The 25862-nt window shown below is 49.2% G+C and overlaps 1 protein-coding gene across 2 annotated transcripts; it reads left to right on the top strand.

Moving 5' to 3' along the window:
• Positions 1–195: 195 nt before the first annotated feature.
• On the top strand, positions 196–24004 carry LOC136624878 (anaphase-promoting complex subunit 16-like). Of its 2 annotated transcripts, none has more exons than XM_066598807.1 (4): positions 196–407; positions 1925–2034; positions 14935–15009; positions 23581–24004. In XM_066598807.1, coding segments are annotated over exons 1-4 (255 nt in total). In that variant the 5' UTR covers positions 196–405; the 3' UTR covers positions 23649–24004. The 2 variants fall into 2 exon arrangements, with proteins under 2 accessions (XP_066454904.1, XP_066454903.1); XM_066598806.1 differs by having other exon boundaries at positions 23566–24004.
• The last annotated feature ends 1858 nt before the right edge of the window (positions 24005–25862 follow it).

Genomic DNA, 25862 nt, shown 5'->3' with positions numbered 1-25862 from the left:
TTTGACAGCTCACGTGACTCCTGTCTCTTCTTCCTGCAGAACTGCAACACAGAGTAGCCGGGAGGCATATTTGGGATTTCAGCCGCAGTTCAGTAGCAGTGAGCGATTCCAGCGACCTGATTGGTTGTTGGGGACACACCCCCTTTGGAGATGTGCACGTGTGGCCGGGTAGTTAAACAAGCAGCAGCACTGCCGTAGGAGGGTCGGCAACTAAGCCCAAGCCTAAACCCTAACCCTAAGGTTGCTTGAATTGCTGAGTTTAGGCAGAACTGGGGAAGAAAAAGTTAATATGCCCTCCGCAGGATTACATCATGGTGAGCGGCTCTGCGGAGCCTCGGAGCTCCTACTGCGCCCACGGAGAGAAGCTTCACTCTGCTGCACGTCTGGAGTATGTAGTCTGCTCATATGTGTGTATATTTGCTGTATACTATGTATGTGTTAATATGCTGTATACTATGTATAGTATGTATAGTGTGTGTATATATGCTCTATACTATGTTTGTGTGTGTATATGGCTGTATACTACTGGTATGTATAGTGTGTATATATGCTGTATACTATGTATAGTATGTATAGTGTGTGTATATATGCTCTATACTATGTTTGTGTGTGTATATATGCTGTATACTATGTATGTGTGTGTATATGGCTGTATACTATGTATGTGTGTCCATATGGCTGTATACTACCGGTATGTATAGTTTGTATATATGGCTGTATACTGCAGTGTGTGTATATGGTAGTATAATACACTGTGGGCATAGTGTGTATATTCTATATGTAGTACACTGTATATAGATATGCCTGTATACTATGTATAGTGTGTGTATATATGCTGTATACTATGTATAGTGTGTATATATGGCTGTATACTATGTATAGTGTGTATATATGGCTGTATACTATGTATGTGTGTATATATGGCTGTATACTATGTATAGTGTGTGTATATATATGCTGTATACTATGTATGTGTGTGTGTATGGCTGTATGCTATGTATAGTGTGTCTGTATGGCTGTATACTACCGGTATGTATAGTGTGTATATATGGCTGTATACTACAGTGTGCAGTGTGTGTATATGGTAGTATAATACACTGTGGGCATAGTGTGTATATTCTATATGTAGTACACTGTATATAGATATGCCTGTATACTACACTGTATAGTTGGTATACATTGTATATGACTATGGTCCCCTGCACACGGGCGGAAATTCCACGGCGGGATTTCTCGCAGAATTTCCGCCCGTGCCCGCCTGCATAGGATTGCATTGCAAAACGCAATCCTATGCAGACGGCCGTGATTTGTCCGTGTGAAATCACACGCGGTAAACAAATCATGACATGTTCTATTTCTGTGCGGGTCTCACAGACGCCCACACAGAGATGTCACCCCTGGCACGCCGCCTCCGCTCTGCGCATGTGCCCGCTGGGTGGCAGCCTGCACATCACAGAGTGGAGAAGACGCGGAAGAAGGTGAGCCGCACTGCTCACTGCCGGGGCGCGGGTCGGATCCTGCTGCGAGAATTCTCCGACCCAGCCGTCTGCAGGCGGCCTAAATAATACACCGTGTGCATGCTGTGAATGCACATTATACCTTGTGTGCATACTGTCTGTATATGATGCTCTGGATGTAGTATAACGTTTGTATATGTGTGTTCTATATAAATATTCCCAGCGCTGCAGTGAACGGACTCCAACAGACATATAAATGTGCCGGACCTACTTCACAGGGTGCCTCACACCGAGTGCACCCCTCATCTAAAGAAGCGTTGTATAATCCCCTGGGCCCGCCCCTTCCGCATGGTCCGGACCGCTCGCTGGGGATTTTTATTTAGTTTCTGCTATTGTCTATCTCTCTCCGGTTTATACTTATATATTCGTATTTCCCTCCGATGCTCTCCATGATGTGATGTCGTAAGGACTGGCGACCAGCATATCTATCACCTCAACCACCCGATTATCTGGTTCTTCCTGCCGGCCTGGATCTTTGACCCACCGGCGCTCCCCAGGGAAACCCGGTTACCTCAGGGTGAGATAAAAATATTATATTTATTAAATTGGTAAATATAAATCCCCCCCCCACTCTGGGGCGCTGCCTTCTGATCTCTGTTCTGTATGTATATATATATATATATATATATATATATATATATATATATATATATATATGATAGAGTATATGTATCCGACCCCATATTCCTGTGTAGAAGGCGTGTATGGCCGGTGGATGATGGTGCTGTATGTATGGTGTGAGCGCTATGCGCATACGGGTGTTGTGTGTGTGTGTATATATATATATATATATATATATATATATATATATATACTGGCTGATATACTCGGCTTCGCCCCAGTTAGTTTGGTACAGAGAACAGGAACCGAGGATTATAGTATGTTCCCCATTTTGCCTGGTTCTTCACGTTACCCAGGAAACACCGCGTGGAGGTGACCACGTGCTTCCTTGGCTAGAATTGTATAATCCAGTTGTGACCCCGTTACTTTTCCTACTTAGGATCTAAGGAACAGTTGCGCCAAATGTCATGTTTGTCCGCCATGGGGAGTAAGGCCGCTCTCACACAGCCCGCTTTTTACTGCGATGCTTAATCGCGGCACAACGCCTCCATTGATTTCAGTGGTGTTCTGCCGACTAGCGCTCGGACGCAGCATGTCTAACGCTGTGATTTTCAAGCGCTGTCTGCTCTATTTTCGTGCATTTTAGCACTTTTTAACGCACCTCATCACCCATAGTGGGGCGCTTCAAAAAACGCTGACAAATAGTGGAATGCCTTAGAAAAGGCCGCGCGAAATTGCAGTAAAACGCCATGATGTGCTAATGCGTGCGTGAGAGCGGCCTTAGGGAATTAGTGATCAGTCAGGCCGGCTTCACACGGGCAAGATTCTCCCACGAGTCTTGTGCCTTGCGGGATGTGAATATGATCCCCATTCTTTTGAACGGGGTCATACGCATGAGCGATTGTTTACCCACATTGCACCACAAAGCGATACAGGAAAAGAATCGCGACACGTACCGTCTTTGGGCGCGCCTTCACATCGCAGCGGCCATTGTTGTCAGTGGGGCCGGCGGCAGCATCGCTCCATGTGCTAGATGCACGCGATGCAATGAGGCGTCTCACCAATGAGAACGATAGGAGAAACTCCGTGATCAGCCGCGGCGGAGGATCGCTACTTCTCCGAAGTGATGCCAGATGTTTTTAATACAAAAGACGCCTGGCATCCGCGGTGAAATCGCACGTTGACGAGCGCAGTGTGAAGTCAGCCTCAGAGTCGGTCAGTGAGGGCTCACATTATATATAAAATGTGTGATAACTGTCGTTATCTGTATATACAGGGGGCATATGGGATGTACAGAAGTGTATATATGATGCAAGTGATGGTTCTATATTTTTTGCTCTGTATATATGTGTTTTAACCCCTTAATGACACGGCCCTTGTTTTTCCATTTTCGCTTTTTCCTCTCCCCTTTTAAAAAATCATAACTCCTTCATTTATTCATCGACGTCGCTCTATGAGGGCTTGTATTTTGCGGGCCGAGTTGTGTTTTTCAGTGGTACTATATAATGTACTATATAATGTACAGAAAAACTTCTCAGTGGAGTGAAATGGGAAAAAAACTAAATTCCGCCATCTTGGGTGTGTCTTGTTTTTACGGCGTACAGACTGCAACAAGAATGACCTGATAACTTTATTCTATGGGTCAGTACGAATACTTATAATACCAAAGTTATATAGGTTTTTTTTGGGCTGTACTCCTTTTTTTTGTTTTTCGAAGATATGTAATTTTTAAAAATTATTTCCTGCTGCCATCATCTGACAACTATAACTTTTTCATTTTTTCGACATAGTTGTGTGACATCTCATTTTGTGCGGGACGCCCCGTTGTTTCCATTGCTACCATTCTGGCGTACATACGGCTTTTTGATCATTTTTTATTAAATTTTTTCTTGGATATAGGGGTGACCAAAAAAGCACAATTCTGGTGTTCTTTATTTTTATGTTCTGAGGTGAGCGAACCTACTCGTTTCGAGTAATTACTCAATCGAGCACCGCGATTTTCGAGTACTTCTGTACTCGGGTGAAAAGATTCAGGGGGCGGCGTGGCGGAGCGGGGGGTAGCAGCGGGGAACAGGGGGGATCCCTCTCTCTCTCCCTCTCCCCCCCCCACTCCCCGCTGCAACCCCCCACTCACCCACGGCGCCCTCCGAATCTTTTCGCCCGAGTACGGAAGTACTCGAAAATCGCGGTACTCAGGCAAAAAAGGGGCTTGGCCGAGTAGGCTCGCTCATCTCTAGTTCTGATGATGTTCACCATGCAGGGTAAATAATGCATTACTTTGATAGATCAGACTTTTACGGACGCTGCGATACTAAATATGTATTTTTGTATTACTATTTAGATCCCTTTATTTTAAATATGGCAAAAGGTTTTTTTTTTTTACTTTTATTAGCTTTTTTAATTTAATAATCAGTAAAAATGTAATTTTACCTTTTTTGTTACTCCCCAGAGGGGACAACAACTTGTGATGCGTTGATCGCTCCTACAGTATGATCTAATGTATAGCATTACATCATACCGCGATCTGTGGTCCTGTGATGTTAAGCGGTTAACCCCTTATGGACATGGCCTATTTTGGGCTTAAGAACGCAACGATTTCTGAGGGATTTTCATTTACAGTTTTCAAGAGCCACAACTTTTAATTTTCCAGTCGACACAGTCGTATAAGGTCTTATGTTTTGCGTGGTCAACTATAGTTTTTATTAATTAATTCTGCTATTGTTTTTAATTTTTTTTTTTTTACAGCGACAATCTAAGGCCTCATGTCCACGGGGAAAATCAGGCCCGCCGCGGATTCTTCATGTAGAATCTTGCAGCGGGTCCCTCCTGCTCCGCGGACATGATGCCTAAAAATCAGAATAAACTCACCTGCTCCGGAGGATGCGGATCTTCCTTCCTTCACGGCCGGATCTTCATTCTCCGACCCGGCGGATGTGCTCGACACGCCAGCGGCGTGCCGCGCACATGCGCCGGGCACATCTGCCGGGCCAAAGAAAGAAGATCCGGCCGCGAAGAAGGGAAGAACCGCATCGTCCGGAGCAGGTGAGTTTAATTCTGGTACGGGTCTCCCGCGGATCCGGACGGCTTCGATAGGCCTCAATAGAAGCCTGCGGGAGCCGTCCCCGCGGGAGACCTGCACGAAAATGGAGCATGTCCATTTTTTTTCCCGCACACGGATCCGCGCCTGACGCGGGAAATGACATCCAAAGGTATTTAACTACCTGCGGGTGTGCAATGCATCCCTATGAGGCGCGGATCCGCGTGCAGGAGAAACGCTGCGGATTCTAAGCGCGTGGACATGAGGCCTAACAGTATAAATGACGCAATACATTTTTTCTGCGGTTCGATACGTTTACAACAATGCCAAAAACATAATTTTTTTTAGGTTTTTCCACTTCACATTCAAAGTCACATAACGTTTTTGATTTTTTCATGGACAGAGCTTTGTCAGGGCTTGTTTTTTGCGTCACGAACTGTAGTTTTTATTTGTACCATTTCGGGGTACATATGGCTCTTTGGATTGCCTTTATTGCTCTTTTTTGGAGGTATTTGCTGCGCAGGATAATTTGTGTGCTCATTACGGACACAATGATACCACATATGTGAGGTTTTTCTGAAATTAGTAATTTTTTTTCTTGCAAATAGCGGTAAACAAGTAAAAAACCAAGGTATTTTATTTTATTTCTTTACATTATTTCTTTAGTTTATTTACACTGTTTATTTCCCTGAGGGCTTATTCAGACGTCCGTATATTGTCCTGGTTTTACACCCGCCCAATATACGGTGTCCCTTTCTGCAGGGGGAGAAGGCGGGCCGGGAGCAGTGCACTGAGCTCCTGCCCCCTCTACGCCCCTCGCCACTGTTTACAATGGGAGGGGCAGGAGGGTGGGGATGGCAGAGATAAGTTCCACCTCATCCTGCCCCCTCCGATTGCATATAGTGGCGAGGGGCAGAGATGGGGCGGGAGCTCAGTGCACTGCTCCTGGACCAGCCCACCTCCTCCACCTGCAGAAAGGGACACCGTATATCGGACAGGCGTGAATAAGCCCTGAAGCGGACCTGCTCCATAGCAGCAGTGATTGCTATGGTAAGGCATTCCATGACTTCTGTACAGCAATACCTTATCGCTGGTTATAGCGCTCATAATCAATGGGTGAAGCACAACAGCGCCGCTAGACTTAACATAGGAGCTTTGACCCGGCCTGAGAGTCACTCAATGCATCAAACTCTAATTTCATGATTTTACGGCGGTGGTGAGGATGTCACAAATCTAATGACACCAAAATCATCCACCAAAGGTCACACAAAGGGGTCAAAGTGCGGTGCAAGAAAAGCCTGCAGGCGGTTTTATATAAGATTCGTTTCTCTTCCCCACATTCAGAAAATCCTAACCGTTTTATTTTTCCGATAACGCAGCTGTCTGAGGGCTTGTTGCTTCTTGTGGGGCGAATTGTAGTTTTTTATGGTTCTCTTTAATGCACCATATAATGTATTGTGAAGCTAAATAAATCCGCTGTGGGATGTCACTATGAACACTGAGGTCGCTGTGCGCAGTCACTATTACCGCTGGGGCGATAAATAAGTTGGTTTTGGGTTTCAGTTTGGGCACTCGGTCTCTAAAAGGTTCGTCATCACTGCTGTATGGTGTCTGGGGGACGCCAGGTCTGATTCTGCTGCGATATTTCACAGGTGGAAATGGACCCGGCCATGGGCATGAGGCCATACTGTGTAATGCAGTACCGTAGTATTGCATTATGCTGTATGCTGACAGTCAGTCTCTTCATGGTAGCCTTGGGAATCTTCAGGAGGCCCAGGGTGTCATGACAACCAAACCGCACCTTGCAATCTCATCGCGAGGGGGCTGTTTTGGACCACTAAATGCCGATTGGGGCATTTAAATGCCGCTGTCAGATCGATTTAAAGGATTAACAGCTGCGATCAATGTGAACGCTGATGGCGGCTGTTACAGGCGGGTGTCAGCTGTCAGAGACAGCCGCCCTGCCATGGATGGAGCGGATGAGGGGTAAAGTGGTTAGTCTTCTCCACTGCTCCAGGCTTCTTCGCTGGCTTTTGTTGACATGCTGCTGGGGTGACATGTTCATATACACACATGACTGCCGTGGCCAACCCCTGACCCCAGCCGTGTGCGGCGGCAGCGCTATCCCAGCACATGAGCCAAGGGGGGGCTATAGCATATTTCCATCTGTGTGGAATTTGTATTTTTTATGAAATAGTGAAAGGAATGTAGCCGCGATCTGCTGTCAGCGCAGTTCTGTACGTTTCTCGTCTTGTCATCTTTTGCTAGGATATAAAGGTTTTGTGGCCTGTATACATGTGAGCGCGGCGCATAGGTGCCCATGAGAAAATGTACACCACCTACCATAAGGCCTCATGTCCACGGGCGGGTCGGATTCCGTGGCAGTAGCCCGCAGTGGATTCCCACTCTGTCCGTGGCCGAGGACACTGCTTACCCGTCCGGGTCTTCTATTTTCTTCACTACGTATGTGTGCGGCAGTGCCGGCTGGCGTGCCGCCGTACATGCGCAGTGGAGGATTTTTTTCAAGTCTCCTGCTTTCCCGCGGGATCCGCTGCCCGGCGGCACAGTTAGATACGCGTGGGCCGCGGGTCAGACTGCTTCCATTGACTGCAATGGAAGTCGTCCATGAGGGATCCGCACTGAAATGGAGCATGCTGCAACTTGTTTCTGGACCGAAAGGTCCGCAAATCAAATCCACATGCTTTATTTCATTGCGGACGGCCATGTTTCCCTTTGTGTATCTTTCGGTTGGGGACATTGGGCCTCAGTGTTTGCCCTTGAGCCTTATTGATGGTCATTACAAATGCTCTGGTCATCAGATGCGCTAGAGCTGACTTGTCTATATGCACTCCTCACTCAGTAACGGCCATGTTCTGTGATTGACTTGTCCTTGTGAGGCGAATTACAGGAAGAGCAAAAAATGGATGGGAAATACAATTGTCAAAATCATTTCTTACACAGCTAGGGTAAAATAAAAGCTGTGCTGTGATTGGTTGGTATGTATTATACTACTGACGTAAAGTAAAAGCTGTGCTGTGATTGGTTGGTATGTATTATACTACTGACATAAAGTAAAAGCTGTGCTGTGATTGGTTGGTATGTATTATACTACTGACGTAAAGTAAAAGCTGTGCTGTGATTGGTTGGTATGTATTATATTACTGACGTAAAGTAAAAGCTGTGCTGTGATTGGTTGGTATGTATTATACAACTGACGTAAAGTAAAAGCTGTGCTGTGATTGGTTGGTATGTATTATACTACTGACGTAAAGTAAAAGCTGTGCTGTGATTGGTTGGTATATATTATACTACTGAGGTAAAATAAAAGCTGCGCTGTGATTGGTTGGTATTTCTTATACTACTGAGGTAAAATAAAAGCTGCGCTGTGATTGGTTGCTATGGGAAACCCAGATTTTCTTTAAAATCTCAATCCATGTTAATGTGGCATTCATTCAAGTTTTAGGCTGGGTTCACACAGGGCGGATTTGCCGCAGCAGATCCGCCCGCGGCCGCTAATCTCGGGATTAGCCAGCCATGTGGATGAGATTTCTCAGAAACCTGGTCCACACGGGACGGCTAATCCGCTGCAGTAAATCCGGTTGAAACCGCGGCCGCGCTCTCCTCTATGGGAGCGCCGGCCGCAACGGAAAAGCATGCGGCCGAGCTGCTTCAAAGCCGCCGCAGCTTAAACCGCGCCGGTTCTCCCGGCGGAAATCTTGCGGTTTTTGCTGCGGCCAAACCGCGAGATTTCCGACGGGAATCCGCCCTGTGTGAACCCACCCTTAATCCGGGGCAACGCTGGTACCCCTGCTAGCCTAATATTCACATACGTGCGGCAACGACGTCTGCCCTCAGGTGTCTGCCCGTTTGTGGAGGCCTAGCTTATGATGTGCACTCCGCTCCACCGCACTTTATGGCGTTGTCTGGCCCTGACAAATGTATGTATGCACTTCTGTATGGCCATTACAAAGCACTTTGTAATATACTTTGTGCTTTGTAAATCAGCCATACAGAAGATATATACTTACCTACAGGAGTGCTCCCTATCTTCAGTCTTCTCCTCTTGTCGGGCCGTAAACGCACTTCTCTTTTTTTCGGGCATACGTAGTAGCACTCCTCGAGCCAGGGGTGCGCGCCTGTTTTTTTGCGCATGCGCAGCAGCGCCTGCCGGCTCAGGAACACGCGTCAGATTATTCGCGCATGCGCAGTCCGTACTAGAGACGATCCGGACAGGAGTGTCCACCAGTCATCAGCTGGAGGGTAAGTATTACTACTGGGAGCGGGGGCTGTCATAACTTCTCTCATGGGAGTGGGGGAGGGGGCTGCCATAACTTATTGCAGGGGGGGGAGGGGAGTGGGTTGTATAACTGCCCCTGCCACCGACCTGCCCAGCGAGCCACCAACCCACCCACTATAATCCTGCCTGTGCAGGGAGGAGAGGAGGTGAGCTGTGACTATTGTGAATGGTGGTCCTGTGTTATCTATATATAGGTGCCACCTCTCAGTGTAATCCTGTCTGTGCAGGGAGAGGAGAGGTGAGCTGTGACTATTGTGAATGGTGGTCCTGTGTTCTCTACAAATAGGTGTCACCTCTCAGTATAATCCTGTCTGTGCAGGGAGGGGAGGAGGTGAGCTGTGAGTATTGTGAATAGTGGTCCTGTGTTATCTATACAGACGTGTCTCATCTCAGTGTAATCCTGTTTGTGCAGGGAGGAGAGCCATGATTATTTTGAATGGTTGAGGTGCGGACAACTAGTCGCTGTGTGGGTTAGGGTGCTGACAACTTGTCGACGCGGGGGTTGGGGTGCTGACAACTAGTTGCCGCAGGAGTTGGGGTGCTGACAACTTGTCGCCGCGTGGGTTCAGGTGTTGACAACTTTTCTACACAGGAGTTGGGGTGGTGACAAATAGTGGACGCAGGAGTTGGGGGGTGACAACTAGTCCCCGCGCGGGTTAAAAGCTGACAACTAGTCGCCGCGGGAGTTAGGGTGCTGACAACTAGTCGCCGCGGGGGTTGGGGTGCTGACAACTAGTTGCCTCGGGGGTTGGGGTGCTGACAACTAGTCGCCGCGGGGGTTTGGGTGCTGACATCTTGTTGCCGCGGGGGTTGGGGTGCTGACAACTAGTCGCCTCGGGAGTTGGGGGGCTGACAACTTGTCGACGCGGGGGTTGGGGTGCTGACAACTAGTTGCCGCGGGGGTTGGGATGCCGACAACTAGTCGCTGTGGGGTTTGGGGTGCTGACAACTTATCGCCATGGGGGTTTAGGTGCTAACATCTTGTTGCCGCGGGGGTTGGGGTGCTGACAACTAGTCGCCGCGGGAGTTGGGGGGCTGACAACTTGTTGCCGCGGGGGTTGGGGTGCTGACAACTAGTTGCCGCGGGTGTTGGAATGCTGACAACTAGTCACTGTGGGGTTTGGGGTGCTGACAACTTATCGCCATGGGGGTTGGGGTGCTGACAACTAGTTGCCTCGAGGGTTGGCGTGCTGACAACTAGTCGCCGCGGGAGTTGGGGTGCTGACAACCAGTCGCCGCAGGGGTTGGGGTGCTGAAGACTTGTTGCCGCGGGGGTTGGGATGCTGACAACTAGTTGCCTCGAGGGTTGGGGTGCTGACAACTAGTCACCGCAGGGGTTGGGGTGCTGACAACTTGTCGCCATGGGGTTTGGGTGCTGACATCTTGTCGCCGCGGGGGTCCTGGTGCTGACAACAAGTCGCCATGGGAGTTGGGGTGCTGACAACTTGTCGCCGCGGGGAAGAGGGGGGGGCTGTCAGTATTACTTGTCATGTGGGGGGAAAGGGGGCTGTCAGTGTACTTGTCGCGCAGGAGGACTGTCTCCGTAACTTGTCGCACGGGAGGGGGGCTGTCACCATAACTTGTCGGGAGGAGGGGAGCTGTCGCTATAACTTGTCGCACTGGGAGAGGCGGAGGGGTGTTCTCACCATAACTTGTCGCAGGGGGGAAGGGGCTATTGCTATAACTTGTTGCACGGTGGGAGGGGGCTGTCACCATAACTTGTCACGGTCGGGGGGGAGGTGCCTGTCAAGCGGGTATCCTTGTTTCACAGTGGGCTGGCTGCAGGAGATTTCTCTCCCCGCTCTCCCCCGCCCCTCTCCATTCACTTTGCACAGCGGACGTTCAGTACTGAACGGCTGCTGTTTACACTGAACTCTCGTCGTTCAGGATTTTATCCTGTGAGTATAGACAGTCTCTCCTGACCCCGCCCCCTCTAAGTACACTGTACAGCAGGAGAACATCCTGTCCTGTGGAGGGACTTAGAGGGGGCGGGGCCTGGGTGGGAAGAGACTTAGATTAGTTCACTAGAGGTGGGCGTGGCCAGGACGGGAGCTGAGCGAGGCCAGTCATTGGGAGCTCGCACACAGAGGGGGGAGAGCGCAGGGCATTGTGGGAAGTCAGCACAACGGCGCCATCTTTGAAAGCTGCTTTGAACATCAGATATCAAAGTAAGAAACTGACCTTCCAGCTGATCTGCCTGCCTGAGCCCTGTATGCGGTGTGTGGGAAAAATCACATCTGCATGCTTGTCATTGCTTTGCGGACATCCCTGCATCCCTATGGACGGCTTGATTTGCGGTTCTCCAGCGCTGGTTCCACAAATCGAATCCGCCTGTGGACATTGGGTCTTACTTTAGCATGTATACTATTAGTATGGATATCCGGCAGCGGACGTGGTACTTGTGTGACAGAATATATGATGTGCTGCAGGGATATGGTGTATTATTGGGAAGCCCGTCCCGACGGCGACTGCAATCTATATACATATCTCCATGCTCAGGAGAATTACTCAGCGGCCTTAGGGCTCATGTCCACAGGTGCCCTCGCAGCGTTTTACCAGTGTTTGTGATACCGCGTACGGGCAGCTAGTGTACTGCGCATATCTGCGTATCTCACGGCCGCGGTCATGCGCAGTGTGGCTGTCTTTTTTTTAATCCCCCGCTGTGTCATATCTGCGTTGCGTATGAATCGCCGCCCGTACATAATGTATTGTGTATGGACAGGTTTGCATACGCTGCTTATACAAACGTATACGGCTCACTCTGCGTGGTACGCTGGATAATAGAGCATGCTGCGATCTAGTTCTCGCTGGTATCTACATGCAGTGTCTATACGCTCATGTGCAAGGACTAATGAAGGTCCATTTACTCTCATTAGCTCCATTCAGCACGCATTACGTGGCCGTGCAACGCATGTGTAATAGGCGGTGAAAGACCACCCGAGGACACGAGCCCTTAGGAATAATAGTTATAATGTAAAGGCGTCCTCTGTTCCTAATCCACAAAGTACTCGGGGTGAACCAACATGGAGGTCCCTCTGCATGCCCCCTCCGCCATATTTCTGTAGCCACGGGGGGACTGTTCAGCAGCTTCCAGACTTTTGTTATATTCTTGGCGCATCTAATTACAATATTTCCCAGTAAGCAATATTCTAATGAAGCTTCTTGTACAGGATGGGCCACAGAATATTAGCCCGTCACCACACTCTCATCAAAGCTGTCTAAAAGAAAATCTTTGTTGCCATAGCAACCAATCACAGCGCAGCTTTCATCTTACCTCAGCAGTATAAGAAATGAAAGCTGCGCTGTGATTGGTTGCTATGGACAACATTGATAGACTTTCTTATAGACAGTGTGGGCTGCCGTCCTTTTCCGTGGACCACCCTGTAGATGCTATGGTGATGATGAGTGAGTGTGAGGCATAGCGTGTAGTTACATCATACGTACACAGGGGGCACACCGCTTCAGCCTAAGATTGAGCCAGAATTTTGCCTTATTCAGTTTAGTAAATCTCGCACTTATATTCGGAGAGATCGCTCAGCTGTTTGAGAACAACGGTCATATTGCTTTATTGTTACTGCATTGTAGATAGTAAATATAAGGTATATGTCTATGTTTAAGGACTCTCCGGTTACCGGACAACCCCTTTTCAGTAGGACGCCCTGTGTGAAAATAATATACCGAGATACACGCGTACGCCAGGACTCAGCACTGCAGCCTGCTGCAGACTCAGGGGGAGGGGCATAGGAAGTCACGTGACCTCTGTAGCCAATGATAAATGCAGCATCATGTTCTTGAACTCCTGGCATCGCGGCTATCAGGGTCTGAGCGCTGATGCCAGGAGAATGGATGGTGACACTGCAGCTTCTCATTGGCTGCAGCGGTCACCTGATTTCCTGTGACATCATCTGTCAGTGGGATTATGGGCATCTGTAACAATTTACACTTTCAACTTTAACCTCTTAGTGACGGCCCCATTGCCTTTTTACGTCCTAGCTAAGTGGGCTTTAATCCTGGAGGACATAAAAACATGCATCCTCTTAGAATTAAAGCCCTATTGCCCCCCCCTCCCCGGCAATGTGATCCGGTGTATAGCGCCGATCGCAATTAAATGAATAAATAGTTAAAAAAAGATTAAGATTCAGCTGCCCTGATGGATCCGATCCATCAGGGCAGCTGAGATTACTCACCCGCCTTGTCCGTGGTGTCCCACGGGGAATTGGTTCTCTGGGACCCGTCACCGCTCTTCTGCATATGTGTGCCAGATGTATGACGTCACGCGCATGCGCAGAAGGCCAGGAGCCCCGGCAAATTTAAAGTCTCCTGGATGCCGACTCCTGAAGGTAGCCGGGAACCAGGAGATGTCACTGGAGACCGAGGTGACCGGTCCCCTGTGCACGTGATTGCCACTATCCAATGGAAAGCGGCGATTACGAAAAAGTTTTAAAAGGTTGGAAAGAAGTTTGTTCCATCTCCTCTCATGGATCGGATCCATAAGGAGAGGTGAAAATACTCACTCCGGGTCCTCCGCGATGTCCCAATCTTCTGGGACCTGAAGTATCCTTCTGCGCAGAGGGGCTCGTGCCCCGGGAAATTTTAAATCCCTCTGCTCCTGGGTACCATGTGCAGAGAGATGTCACCGGGGACGTGATCACTGTTATCCAATAGATAACAGTGATGATTTAGAGTAAAAAAAAATGGCACCGATAAAAACTATAGTTCGCCATGCAAAAAACAAGCCCTTATATGGCCGCGGCGACAAAAAGTGGCTTTTGAAAAATGGATATAAAAATCTGCCAAAAATAGCTGCATCCTTAAGCCCAAAATAGGCCGTGTCCTTAAGGGGTTAATATAAGACAGGGTCTTCTTTTTAAGGAAGCACGGTATCTTAGTGTCTATTACGCACTGTAGAAGCCTATTGAAATCAATGTGCATGCGCAAATGCACACAAAATACACAGGAAACCTGCGTAAGCGCTACGTATTTACCCACAAAATCAAGAAGATTTCGCACGTTTCTATTACATGCGGAAATACGCTGCATATTTATGTGAAAGAATACCAATACGCCGCAAAGCACAAGGCAACAGCGTATTTACAGACCGAAATACGCAAGCGCCCATGTGAATGCGGAGAAATGGTTACTTGTGCTGGTCTTCATTTTCTTGTTGCCTCTATAGCTCCAACATATTCTGCAGCAATGTACAGAGATTGTCGTCCCTAATATCTGTCATGGTCGCCGGTAACGCTCACAATGTAATGTTTCTATCGCAAACACACACTACACGCGCCTGCAGATGCGGGACAGTTTCATCAACGGCCATTTAACCTAGACATGTGTTTGGCGCTAGTAGTCCATAAGCGTGCACGGGGGGCCATAATATGCACATGTCAGTAAAAGTAGGTGGAAATGATTGGAATCCTGGCCAGTGTCAGTAGATGTTCTACAACTTGTAGGCAGGACATACAATAGTGCAGTCTGGTCAAGAATGTTGCTTATGCGTTTTTCTATCCTTCTGTTTGCAGATGGCTCAGAGGGATTCCTTTGTGAATCCGTGTTCAGTTATCAAGTCGCATCAGCGCTGAAGCAGGTGAAACATGGTAAGTAACGAGTGCAAATCATGACCATAATCCAGTCTACACCAGCAAACAGAAACTCATCCTACAGATTTCTCTTCTATCAAACTGTATTAAGTAATGCATGCCTGTTTTATGGCTGAGGGAAGTGAATTAAAGAGTTTGTAAACTATTGGTGACCTATCCTGAAGATAGATCATCAATAGTAGCTTGGTGGAAGTCCGTTACCAGGAACCCCACCGATCAGCTGTTTGTAGGGCCAATGCACTAAGTTTAAATCTGCAGGAAGCAGACAGCTTCCTTCTCAGTGCGGTGGCCAGCCCTGGCATTGCAGTCATTGAAATGAATGGAAAATTTGATGCAATACCGAGCCCTGCCACTGCAGTGATTATGGAGCTGTCTGCTTCCTGCAGAAATCAGCTCAGTGCACCAGCCCAGAAACAGGTGAGATGGGACGGGGAGCTGGTGAACTGAGATCCCGTCCCCTCTCTGACCCTCGCCATTGCTTGCAATGGAGGGGGCAGAACAGGATGGAACATAGCTCCGCCCCTGACCCAACCCTCCATTGCAAACAGTAGCAAGAGGCAGAGAGGGGGCGGGAGTTCAATGCACTAGCTCCTCCCCTTGCAGAAAGGGGCAGTGTATATCAGCTGGGCGTGAAAACCTGACCGATATATGCCCGTCTAAATAAGCCCTAAAGGGAGAATGGTGGGGTTTTGGCATTTTTATTGTTGTTTTTTTTATAATTTTTTAACTTTTTCATTTTTTTTACATTTTTGTCTTTTTTAGGGAACTTGCATAATCCTTTTTTTTATTCTTCTAATACTCTGGAATGCTGAGGCATAGTAGGGTATTAGACAGGCTATGAAGCTCAGAAAGAGTCTTAGCGCCATAGCCTAATTTAGCTGGCAGACCCGGAGGCTATATTCAAGCCTCCGGATGCAACTGAGACCCTTCAGAACCGCCTGATCACATTGCGAGGGTTCTGATGGTGACACGGCTTTCATTTGTCAGCCGATCACCAGCTCTCCCTGCCATGGAGACCATCGGCCAGCTTCTGACGAGCCGATGGTCCACGTGGCAGGGAGAGCTGTCCAATGGTGACAGAGGGAGCCCTCTGCTTCTGTCAGCCCTTTACATGCTGCAGTCGCACAGACCACAACATGTTAAAGGGTTAAACAGCGGCGATCAGAGGTTTTCTCCGTTCTCAGCTGTCAGCACTTTACATGCTGCGGTCACAGAGATTGCGCTATGTAAAGGGTTAAACAGCGGAGATTGGAGGTTTTCTTTGTTCTCTGCTGTAAGAGCTGGTGCCCGGCTATCATCTGACAGTTGGTCACCAGCTCTCCCTGCACGCGGACCATCAGCCGGCGTCTGAAAAGCCGATGGTTTCCGTGGCCAGATGTAAACAGTGCAGGGAAGAATCGGGAAGTTGCCGGTAGATCGGTTATATCTTGCCGCTTCTTTTTTTAAAGTCCTGCACTGCTTCTTTGTGGGACTGTGCAGGCAGAGCACAATGCCACAGCTTATGGCATTGTGTTCTGCATGGTCCTATAGTGAAACATAGCCAGGAAATCTTCTGGGCTATGTCACTATGGGCAGCGCAGCTTGTCCTGGAAAATTTCCGGGCGTGCCACTGAAGAGGTTAATGCTATAACTTACAGATCTTGAGATACACAACTATAACAAGAGGTATGAGTTACTACAAATGACTGGTTACTTTTGTACTCCTATGACTTATGATTTAAGAAAACTATAAGACTAGACTGTGCTAATGTCATGAGGGGGTAAGGACTTCTGCAAAGGCTGGGCTACATTTGGAGCCTTCATCACTAATTCTGACTGGAAAAACAGCGTTGTATGCAGAGCTATTTTTCCAATCAAAACGAGAGACACTTCAGAAGGCACAAAATTTGGCAACAGAAATATCAACTTAGCTTTTTAAAGGCTTACATTAGCAGAACATTTGCAGTATGATATTTCCTTCCCCTTCCCCCTCCACCCCATGCCATGTTCATTTTCTGCACCAACATTTTGAAATATGCACCATATCTTGGGATATGCATCAGTCAGAGACGGTCCTCCAATCAGCATTGCCAAGACAGCTGGCGCAGCCCATCAAGGCGTTGACTGGTCTAGAACAGTGTTTCTCAACTGTAGTCCTCAGGGACCCCCCTATATGACCTGTCAGGGGTCTCTGAGGACTGGAGTTGAGAAAAGCTGTGTCAGAACCGGCAACTCTCGGGGCCGCCGTGCCCGCACCACCGGTCCGGCCACCCGGGGTACAGGAGCGCGGCGCAGAGGTACCCCGGTTCTTGTGATCTCCCCGGGCCGCTGTAAGACTGGTCGCCGCCGGGTTGCTAGGGAGGCAGCTGGTGCTTCTAGTCACTTGACTACCAGGCTGGCTTCCCTAGTAACTGTCTGTGCAGCTAGACTGGGGGCGTGCCCCCAGCACCGCCCTGATTAGCCCTGCTGCTGTCAGGCTCCCCGCCCCAATCAGCTTCTGGGGCGGGAGCGCTGACAGCATTTAAATAGGTGTGTTTTCCTCTCAGGCCTTGCCAGTGTTAGTTTGGTCTTCCAGCTGCACCCGCGTATTCTTTGACTCCTGTTTGTGACCCCGGCTTTCCTGACCTCTGCTTTTGGACCTTGACTACGTTTTTGCCTGACCCCCCTGTACTGCGCACCCTCCTGTTGCCGACCCGGATTGTCTGACCATTCTACCGTTGTTTGTCTTCAGTGTCTGTTTGTCTTCCCGTGTCCCGCTTCCCTAGTGAGGGTAGGGACCGCCGCCCAGTTGTCGCCCTGGGGGTTAGCCCAGGGGGGCAAGTAGGCAGGGACAGGGGTTGCGGGATATCTCAGGGACCCCCATATCCCGGACACTGTCCTGACAGTAACACTGGCCGAACGAAGGTCAGACCCTTGCATCCGCCCGGCAACTCTGAACCCCTCGATGGAGGCCATGGCAGCTGTAGCGAACCAGGTCCAGTTCCTTACGAACCTTGCCCAGGACCTAACAGCCCGCTTGCAGCGACAGGAACAAGCGGCAGCTGCAGGTCCCATGCAACCCGCTTCCGCTCCAGGAACAATGACAGAACCTCGAGCCACGCTTCCGGATTGTTTCTCCGGAGAGAGAGGTCAGTTTTTCGCATTTAGAGAGAGCTGCAAGCTCTACTTTGATCTCCGCCCCCACTCCTCTGGTACTGAATACCAGAAAGTGGGAATTGTAATTACCCGCCTGAGGGGAGAGCCCCAAAATTGGGCTTTCTCATTACCTGCTGGCTCTCCCGCCCGACTATCCCCTGACGCCTTTTTTTCCGCCTTGGGTCAAATTTATGACGAACCCGACCGTGCCGGCTACGCAGTCTCCAAGCTTCTGGCCCTGCGCCAGGGTTGCAAGATGGCGGAGGACTACTGTTCCCAATTCCGCCAGCACTGTACAGAATCCGGGTGGAATGATGCCGCCCTAAAAGACCTATTTTTGACCGGTCTGTCTGAGGGTCTGAAGGACCTACTCGTGGCCCACCCGGAGCCAAGAACCCTGGAGCAAGCCATGTCGCTGGCTATTCGGGCTGACCGACGTTTGAGGGCCAGACACGCCGCTCGGACCACTCCACTCCCCACGCCCACTTCTTCTACTGACCCGACTTTTCCACCTCCCACCACCGAGGCCATGGAGCTGGGAGCCCTGAACCCTAAGCAACGACGGGAAAATCGCCTGAAGAAGAACCTCTGCTTCTACTGTGGGGAGCCGGGTCACCGCATTGCAACCTGCGCCAAGAAGCCATGGCAGGGAAAACGTCCGCTCCTAGGCAGTTGTCCGGAGGACTGTCTAGGAGCCAAGGTACTCCCTGTGTTATCCAAAATGTTATTGCCTTGCACCCTAGAATTTCATGCTTTCCACCGTACTGGGCAAGCCTTTGTTGATTCTGGGGCTGCGGCGAATTTCGTTAACTTTAATTTCGTTGCTCAACTGTCCGGGGTTTTTTTACGTTTAGAGACCCCGATTCTGGTTTCAGGAGTGGACTCCACCCCATTGCAAGCAGGGGTGGTTAATCTGGTTACCCCTGAAGTAAGGTTTACTATAGGAGCCTTACACGTGGAAACCTGCACCTTTCTAGTGATGAGAGATTTGTCTGTGGACGTCGTCCTAGGCCTCCCCTGGCTCCGGGAGCACAACCCGGTAGTAAATTGGGACACGTTGGAACTGGTAAAGTGGGGTCCCCGCTGTGCCAACCACCTTTGTGCGGTGAAGATGGGAATCTCCACCTGCGAGGGGACCCCCCTACCAGAATACCTCTCCGAGTTTTCTGACGTGTTCTCCAAACAATTATCTGAAGCTCTGCCCCCTCATAGGGAATGGGACTGTAAAATAGACTTGATTCCTGGGGCCAAACTTCCTAAAGGCCGCATTTATAACGTTACGGTTCCTGAGAGAGAATCCATGAGGGACTATATCCAGGACAGCCTGGCCAAGGGGCACATCCGGCCCTCAGAATCCCCGGTGGGTGCCGGGTTTTTCTTCGTTGAGAAGAAGGATGGGGGTCTCCGGCCCTGTATTGACTATAGAGAGCTAAACAAAATCACAGTCCGAAACCAGTATGCTCTTCCACTCATTCCTGACCTCCTCAACCAGGTCGCTGGTGCCCGATGGTTTTCCAAACTTGATCTCAGGGGAGCATACAACCTCATCCGCATTCGGGAGGGGGATGAGTGGAAAACCGCCTTCAATACGCCCCTCGGGCATTTTGAATACCTAGTTATGCCTTTTGGATTGTGTAACGCCCCCGCCATTTTTCAGGGGTACATGAACTCAGTGTTTCAGGATATCATGGGGGTGTTCGTGGTTGTATATCTAGACGACATTTTGATTTTTTCCTCCGACTTGCCGAGTCACCATACTCACGTTCAGACTGTACTAGCTCGACTCAGACATAACAAGCTGTTTGCTAAACTCGAGAAATGTGTCTTCGGGGTACAAAAGATATCATTTTTGGGGTATATCATCACGCCATGCGACTTCCAGATGGATCCTGAAAAGGTGAAAGCCATCACGGAGTGGGCCCAGCCAGGGTCGTTGAAAGCCCTTCAACGCTTCCTCGGCTTCGCCAACTACTATCGCAAATTCATCAAAGACTTCTCCGTGGTGGCCAAACCTCTAACGGACCTCACCAGAAAGGGGGCAGATGTGAGGACCTGGTCTTCTGAGGCTCTGAGGGCCTTCGATACCCTAAAGGCGGCGTTCTCTTCTGCACCTGTCCTAGTACAACCGGATCTGTCCAGCCCTTTTTTGGTGGAGGTAGATGCCTCTGAGTTTGGTGTGGGAGCGGTACTGTCCCAAGGTCCCTCCACTCTCACCAACCTTAGACCGTGTGCCTATTTTTCTAGGAAGTTTTCTTCCACCGAACGGAACTATGATATAGGCAACCGGGAATTGCTGGCGATTAAGTGGGCTTTCGAAGAGTGGAGGCATTTTTTGGAAGGAGCCCATCACCAGATCACGGTACTCACAGACCATAAAAACCTCACCTATCTAGATTCCGCTAAGAGGTTAAATGCTCGGCAAGCCCGCTGGGCCTTGTTCTTCTCTCGGTTCAATTTTGTTGTTACCTATAGACCCGGTTCTAAGAATGTCAAGGCTGATGCCCTGTCTAGGAGCTTTGGTTCTCCGGAACCTGCCGAGCCGGAGCCTGAGAGCATTCTCTCCCCTGGGGTGGTCCTCGCTGCTGTCTCCTCCGACCTTTCACCTCTCATTCACGCCACTCAACAATCTGCTCCTGAAGCCCTTCCGGAAGGCAAATTATTTGTCCCGTTGTCACTGAGATTGAAAGTGTTAGAGGAGACACATGCTTCAGTCCTAGCTGGACACCCCGGCATCAGGGGTACGCTGGAGTTAGTGTCCAGATTCTATTGGTGGCCGCACATGGCCAAGGAGGTACGGGGATTTGTGTCTGCGTGCCCGGTTTGCGCAAGGGGGAAGAATCTCAGGAGACGTCCTGAGGGTCCTCTTCTTCCCTTGCCCATTCCGTCCAGGCCATGGTCCCATTTGTCCATGGATTTTATTACTGATCTGCCATCCTCGCTGGGGAATACGGTCATCTGGGTAATAGTAGACCGTTTCTCTAAAATGTCACATTTTGTTCCGCTTTGCAAGTTGCCCAACGCCAAACTTCTGTCGGAAATGTTCATCAAGGAGATTGTTCGGTTACATGGGATCCCCGAGGACATTGTGTCAGATAGAGGGGTTCAGTTCGTCGCTCGCTTCTGGCGAGCCTTCTGTAAAAATCTAAACGTAAATTTGTCCTTCTCCTCCGCTTTCCATCCCGAGAGTAACGGACAAACGGAACGAATGAACCAAGAACTTATCCAGTATCTGCGACTGTTTGTCTCTGATAACCAGTATCAGTGGGTCAACTACTTACCTCTCGCCGAATTTGCTATCAACAACCATGTTAACTCGTCGACCCAATTGTCACCTTTTTTTTGTAACTATGGGTTTCATCCCCGGTTCTCGCTTTCCACTCCTGTGGTCTCGAACAATCCGGCCGCCGACATATCCTCTGAGGAACTGTGCACAGTTTGGGCCCAGGTTCGTAAGAACCTTCAGGGTTCCCAAGAGAAACTGCGTAAATACGCAAATAAAAGATGTACCATCTCTGCACCTTTTGTAGTCGGGGAGCAAGTTTTGTTGTCATCCAAGAATCTGAGACTCAAGGTTCCCTCCCTGAAACTTGCTCCTCGGTTCATTGGCCCATTTACTGTTTCTCAGGTTATCAACCCGGTGTCATATAAGTTGGCACTTCCTGACCCCTGGAAGGTCCACAAGGTTTTTCACAAAAGCTTACTTAAGAAGTATGTGACTCCAGTTCTACCCACCCAGAACCCGCCTCCTCCTTCTCTGGTACAGGGGGAACTGGAGTATGAAGTAGAAAGGCTGGTGGATGCCCGACGGGTTAGAGGTGTGCTGCAGTACCTGGTCCACTGGAGAGGATTTGGCCCTGAGGATAGGACGTGGGTCCCTGCCAGGGACGTTCATGCGCCACGCCTAGTCCAGGCATTCCACAGGGCTTTCCCGCTTAAGCCCGCACCTGGCCATGGGGGTCCGGTGTCCCCCCGTAGAAGGGGGGGTACTGTCAGAACCGGCAACTCTCGGGGCCGCCGTGCCCGCACCACCGGTCCGGCCACCCGGGGTACAGGAGCGCGGCGCAGAGGTACCCCGGTTCTTGTGATCTCCCCGGGCCGCTGTAAGACTGGTCGCCGCCGGGTTGCTAGGGAGGCAGCTGGTGCTTCTAGTCACTTGACTACCAGGCTGGCTTCCCTAGTAACTGTCTGTGCAGCTAGACTGGGGGCGTGCCCCCAGCACCGCCCTGATTAGCCCTGCTGCTGTCAGGCTCCCCGCCCCAATCAGCTTCTGGGGCGGGAGCGCTGACAGCATTTAAATAGGTGTGTTTTCCTCTCAGGCCTTGCCAGTGTTAGTTTGGTCTTCCAGCTGCACCCGCGTATTCTTTGACTCCTGTTTGTGACCCCGGCTTTCCTGACCTCTGCTTTTGGACCTTGACTACGTTTTTGCCTGACCCCCCTGTACTGCGCACCCTCCTGTTGCCGACCCGGATTGTCTGACCATTCTACCGTTGTTTGTCTTCAGTGTCTGTTTGTCTTCCCGTGTCCCGCTTCCCTAGTGAGGGTAGGGACCGCCGCCCAGTTGTCGCCCTGGGGGTTAGCCCAGGGGGGCAAGTAGGCAGGGACAGGGGTTGCGGGATATCTCAGGGACCCCCATATCCCGGACACTGTCCTGACAGTCTGGTCTAGAAGTCTTGATTTTCACAGCCAATTACACTGTAGAAAATCTCCAAGATTTTGTTGGCTTTCAAGGAAATGCACCATTTGAGTTGTACTTTGCTATCGTTGACTGCCTCTGCTTATGCTACACCATAATTTACTGACCATAAGTCAAGTAAGGCACCCACTATTTGTATTTTTGATAAAGGCATTTTATGCAAAATTAAAAATGGGGTATTTTACACTTGGATGGACCTCTTTTCTCAATCAAACTATCCACTTCCTCTGAATATCCAGCCATATTTGATCCTGATAGTATAATAAACCCTCCATCCACAGCTAAAAAACTAGGCTGGATTCACATTTGCACTATTATTTCCATTGTTTGGCTCCATCATAGGAGCTAAACATTGGAAGTGCTGGACCCCATGCTTAACTGACATGAATGATGTCCATAGGACCCAGTTGACTAGCATGGTGTCCTCCGGGCTTCCGCCAGGCTGCTCGGGAATCTATGTCAGCTGTGTGCCGAAGACGCTTGCACAGATATGAACAGTCTAACCTGTGCCTACACTAATTGGGTAAAGAAGCATCCCTAAAGAACCTTCTAAGTCTTCTAACTGCTCAGACAGTCTGTCACCAGCTTGAGAGCACCTTGTAAGTGTCAATGTACACTGTTATAAGACTATGTTCCTGTCAAAAGCAGTGATTTCTTATGATCCTTCTCAGTGATTACCCGACATCATGGAGCAACCTGGAGAGACTGGAGAGAATCCTGTTCTAATTGCAGTAACATTTGTTTAGGTCTAATCTTTTCAGATCAACAAGTATCCCGGATGGAGAAGTTGGCCGGATTAGTGGAAGAGTTGGAAGCAGATGACCCCTAGCCCACTTCCACCCCTGAGCCGGACCATACTAAACGATTAAACTGTTGTGTGCAAGCATGAGAAGGTACTACCAGGGCTCAACATCCTCCACCATGTCTTCAGTTGTTCTTCTAAAACCAGCATCTTATACTGCAGTCGTTGCCGCTCCATAGAATGAGTCTACAAATCGCTGCACGTTGAAGTCTTCTACCATTTGTGACTATCCCGACCCATAAAGCCGTTTACCATTGTACCTTCGCTGGGAATGAACAGGGACGATTGTTTTCAGATTTGTATACAGTGAAAACTTGTGTATAATGTTACATTTTTGCTAAATGTTTTTATTTTCTAAAATAAAGATGAGTATTGTAGTTACATTTTTATTAGTGTTTTAATTGTGAGGAAAGATGTAATGTTGTGCCAGCAAGAAAAAACTAAAGTGTAATTTAGAAATCCACTGTCCAGGGTGTAGAGGTATCTAATGGCCTCTTACAGTGCGATGATCCCTATACTTCTTTAATTTGCTCATTTACATTTAACAAAAGTCTCTCTCAACATGCATACATGAGCCTATGGTGCCCATGACCCTGTCACCAGTTGTCCTTCTTCGAACCGCTTTTGGTAGGTACTAACCATTGCATCTTGGGAACCGTCCTCCCTGGTATTCTGGAGGGCTCTGTTCCAGTCGTCTAGTCATTACTATTTCGCCAAAGTTACTCAGTTTCCTACACTTGCCCATTTTACCTGCTTCCAACACATCAAGAGCTGACTCTTCACTTGATGCTTAAAGGGTTGTACCAAGATATAAAGTTATTCCCCTGCCTACAGGATAGGGGATAACATTATGATCCGACCACCGATTACAATAATGGGTGTTCCGATGAACCCCTCATGGCTGGATGTGAGGATGAGTGTGATGCGTGCTGCAGCTCCATTAACTTCAGTGACAGCGCTCAGCAATCTCTGGCGCTCATACTCGACAATTTCAGGCACTGTCATTGAAATAAACGTAGCTGTGGCATGCTCGTGTGTCCTTTGCTCCATTCACATGGAGACCATTGGGACCCCCATTTTTGCGATTGGTCAGGGTCCAACCACTAGGACCCTAACCAATCATATATTGTGGATAGGGGAATAACTTTATATCCTGGTACAACACCTTTAACCCCTTCCCGCCATAGGACATAGGGTTATGTCATGGCAGGTTGGTACTTAAGGCAACATTACATAACCTTACGTCATGTGGATCTCGCGGGATCTAAAACAATCCTGCGCCATCTGGCAGCAGGAGCTGGCTTATACCGATAGCCTGCAACAGCGGGGGTGCATTGGGACAGTGATCCCCGCTGTTAACCCTTTACATGCTGCAATCTATGTAGATTGCTGCGTTTAAAGGGTTCACAGAGGGAGTGCGCTGCCTCTGGACATTACTGGACCCACGCAATGTAATTGCGAGGACCGTCGGGTTGTCGTGGCAACAGGACGCCAGATACAGGCATCCTGCTTTGCCATTGCCTATGTTCGCTAAAACCAGCGAAAAGCCATAGCAGTCCTGCAATGCCCTATCATAGCTGTTATGAATGAGGTCCCCTTCAGGGACATAAACAGTGTAAAAAACAAAAGACATGGTGTAAAAAAATACCGAAATACAGAATGAAAGAAAACCCTTTCTTGCTCATTTTCCCCTATTTCTATAGAAAAAAAAAACGCAAATGTGGTATCCTCGTGTCTTTAATGACCTGTTTGAGCACCAATTTGAGCACACTAATTATCCTGCACAGCAAAAAATGGTTAAAAAAAATGGAGGCAAAATGCATTTTTTTATTTATTTTGGTCGCCTGCAGACGGCCGGATCAGATCCGGCAGCGAGAATTCTCGCCGCGGGACCCGACCCGAGCGCCTGCAGAGAGCAGCGCATACTCACCCATGCCCCGCAGCTCCGGATCTTTCATGTACCGGCAGCTGGCGCATGCGCAGACCGGAGCCAGCAGCGGGTGAGTGACGTTTCTGTGTGCGGGGCTCGCAGAAATAGAACATGCCGCGGTTTGTTTGCCACGCGAGATTTCACAAAGCCTAACTGCGGCCGTCTGCATAGGATTGCGTTTGTTAACGCAATCCTATGCAGGCTTCCAGCGGCAGAAATCCCGCCGCAGAATTTCCGCCTGTCTGCAGGCGGCCTTTACCTCCAAAAAAGCAAAATAAAAGCAATCAAAAAAGCCATATGTACCCCAAAAT

Source organism: Eleutherodactylus coqui, chromosome 4 (assembly GCF_035609145.1).
Source record: "Eleutherodactylus coqui strain aEleCoq1 chromosome 4, aEleCoq1.hap1, whole genome shotgun sequence".
NCBI classification, from domain to species: domain Eukaryota; kingdom Metazoa; phylum Chordata; class Amphibia; order Anura; family Eleutherodactylidae; genus Eleutherodactylus; species Eleutherodactylus coqui.
The sequence above is the reverse complement of the archived record's forward strand: the minus strand, read 5'-3'. Positions and strand labels throughout refer to the sequence as shown.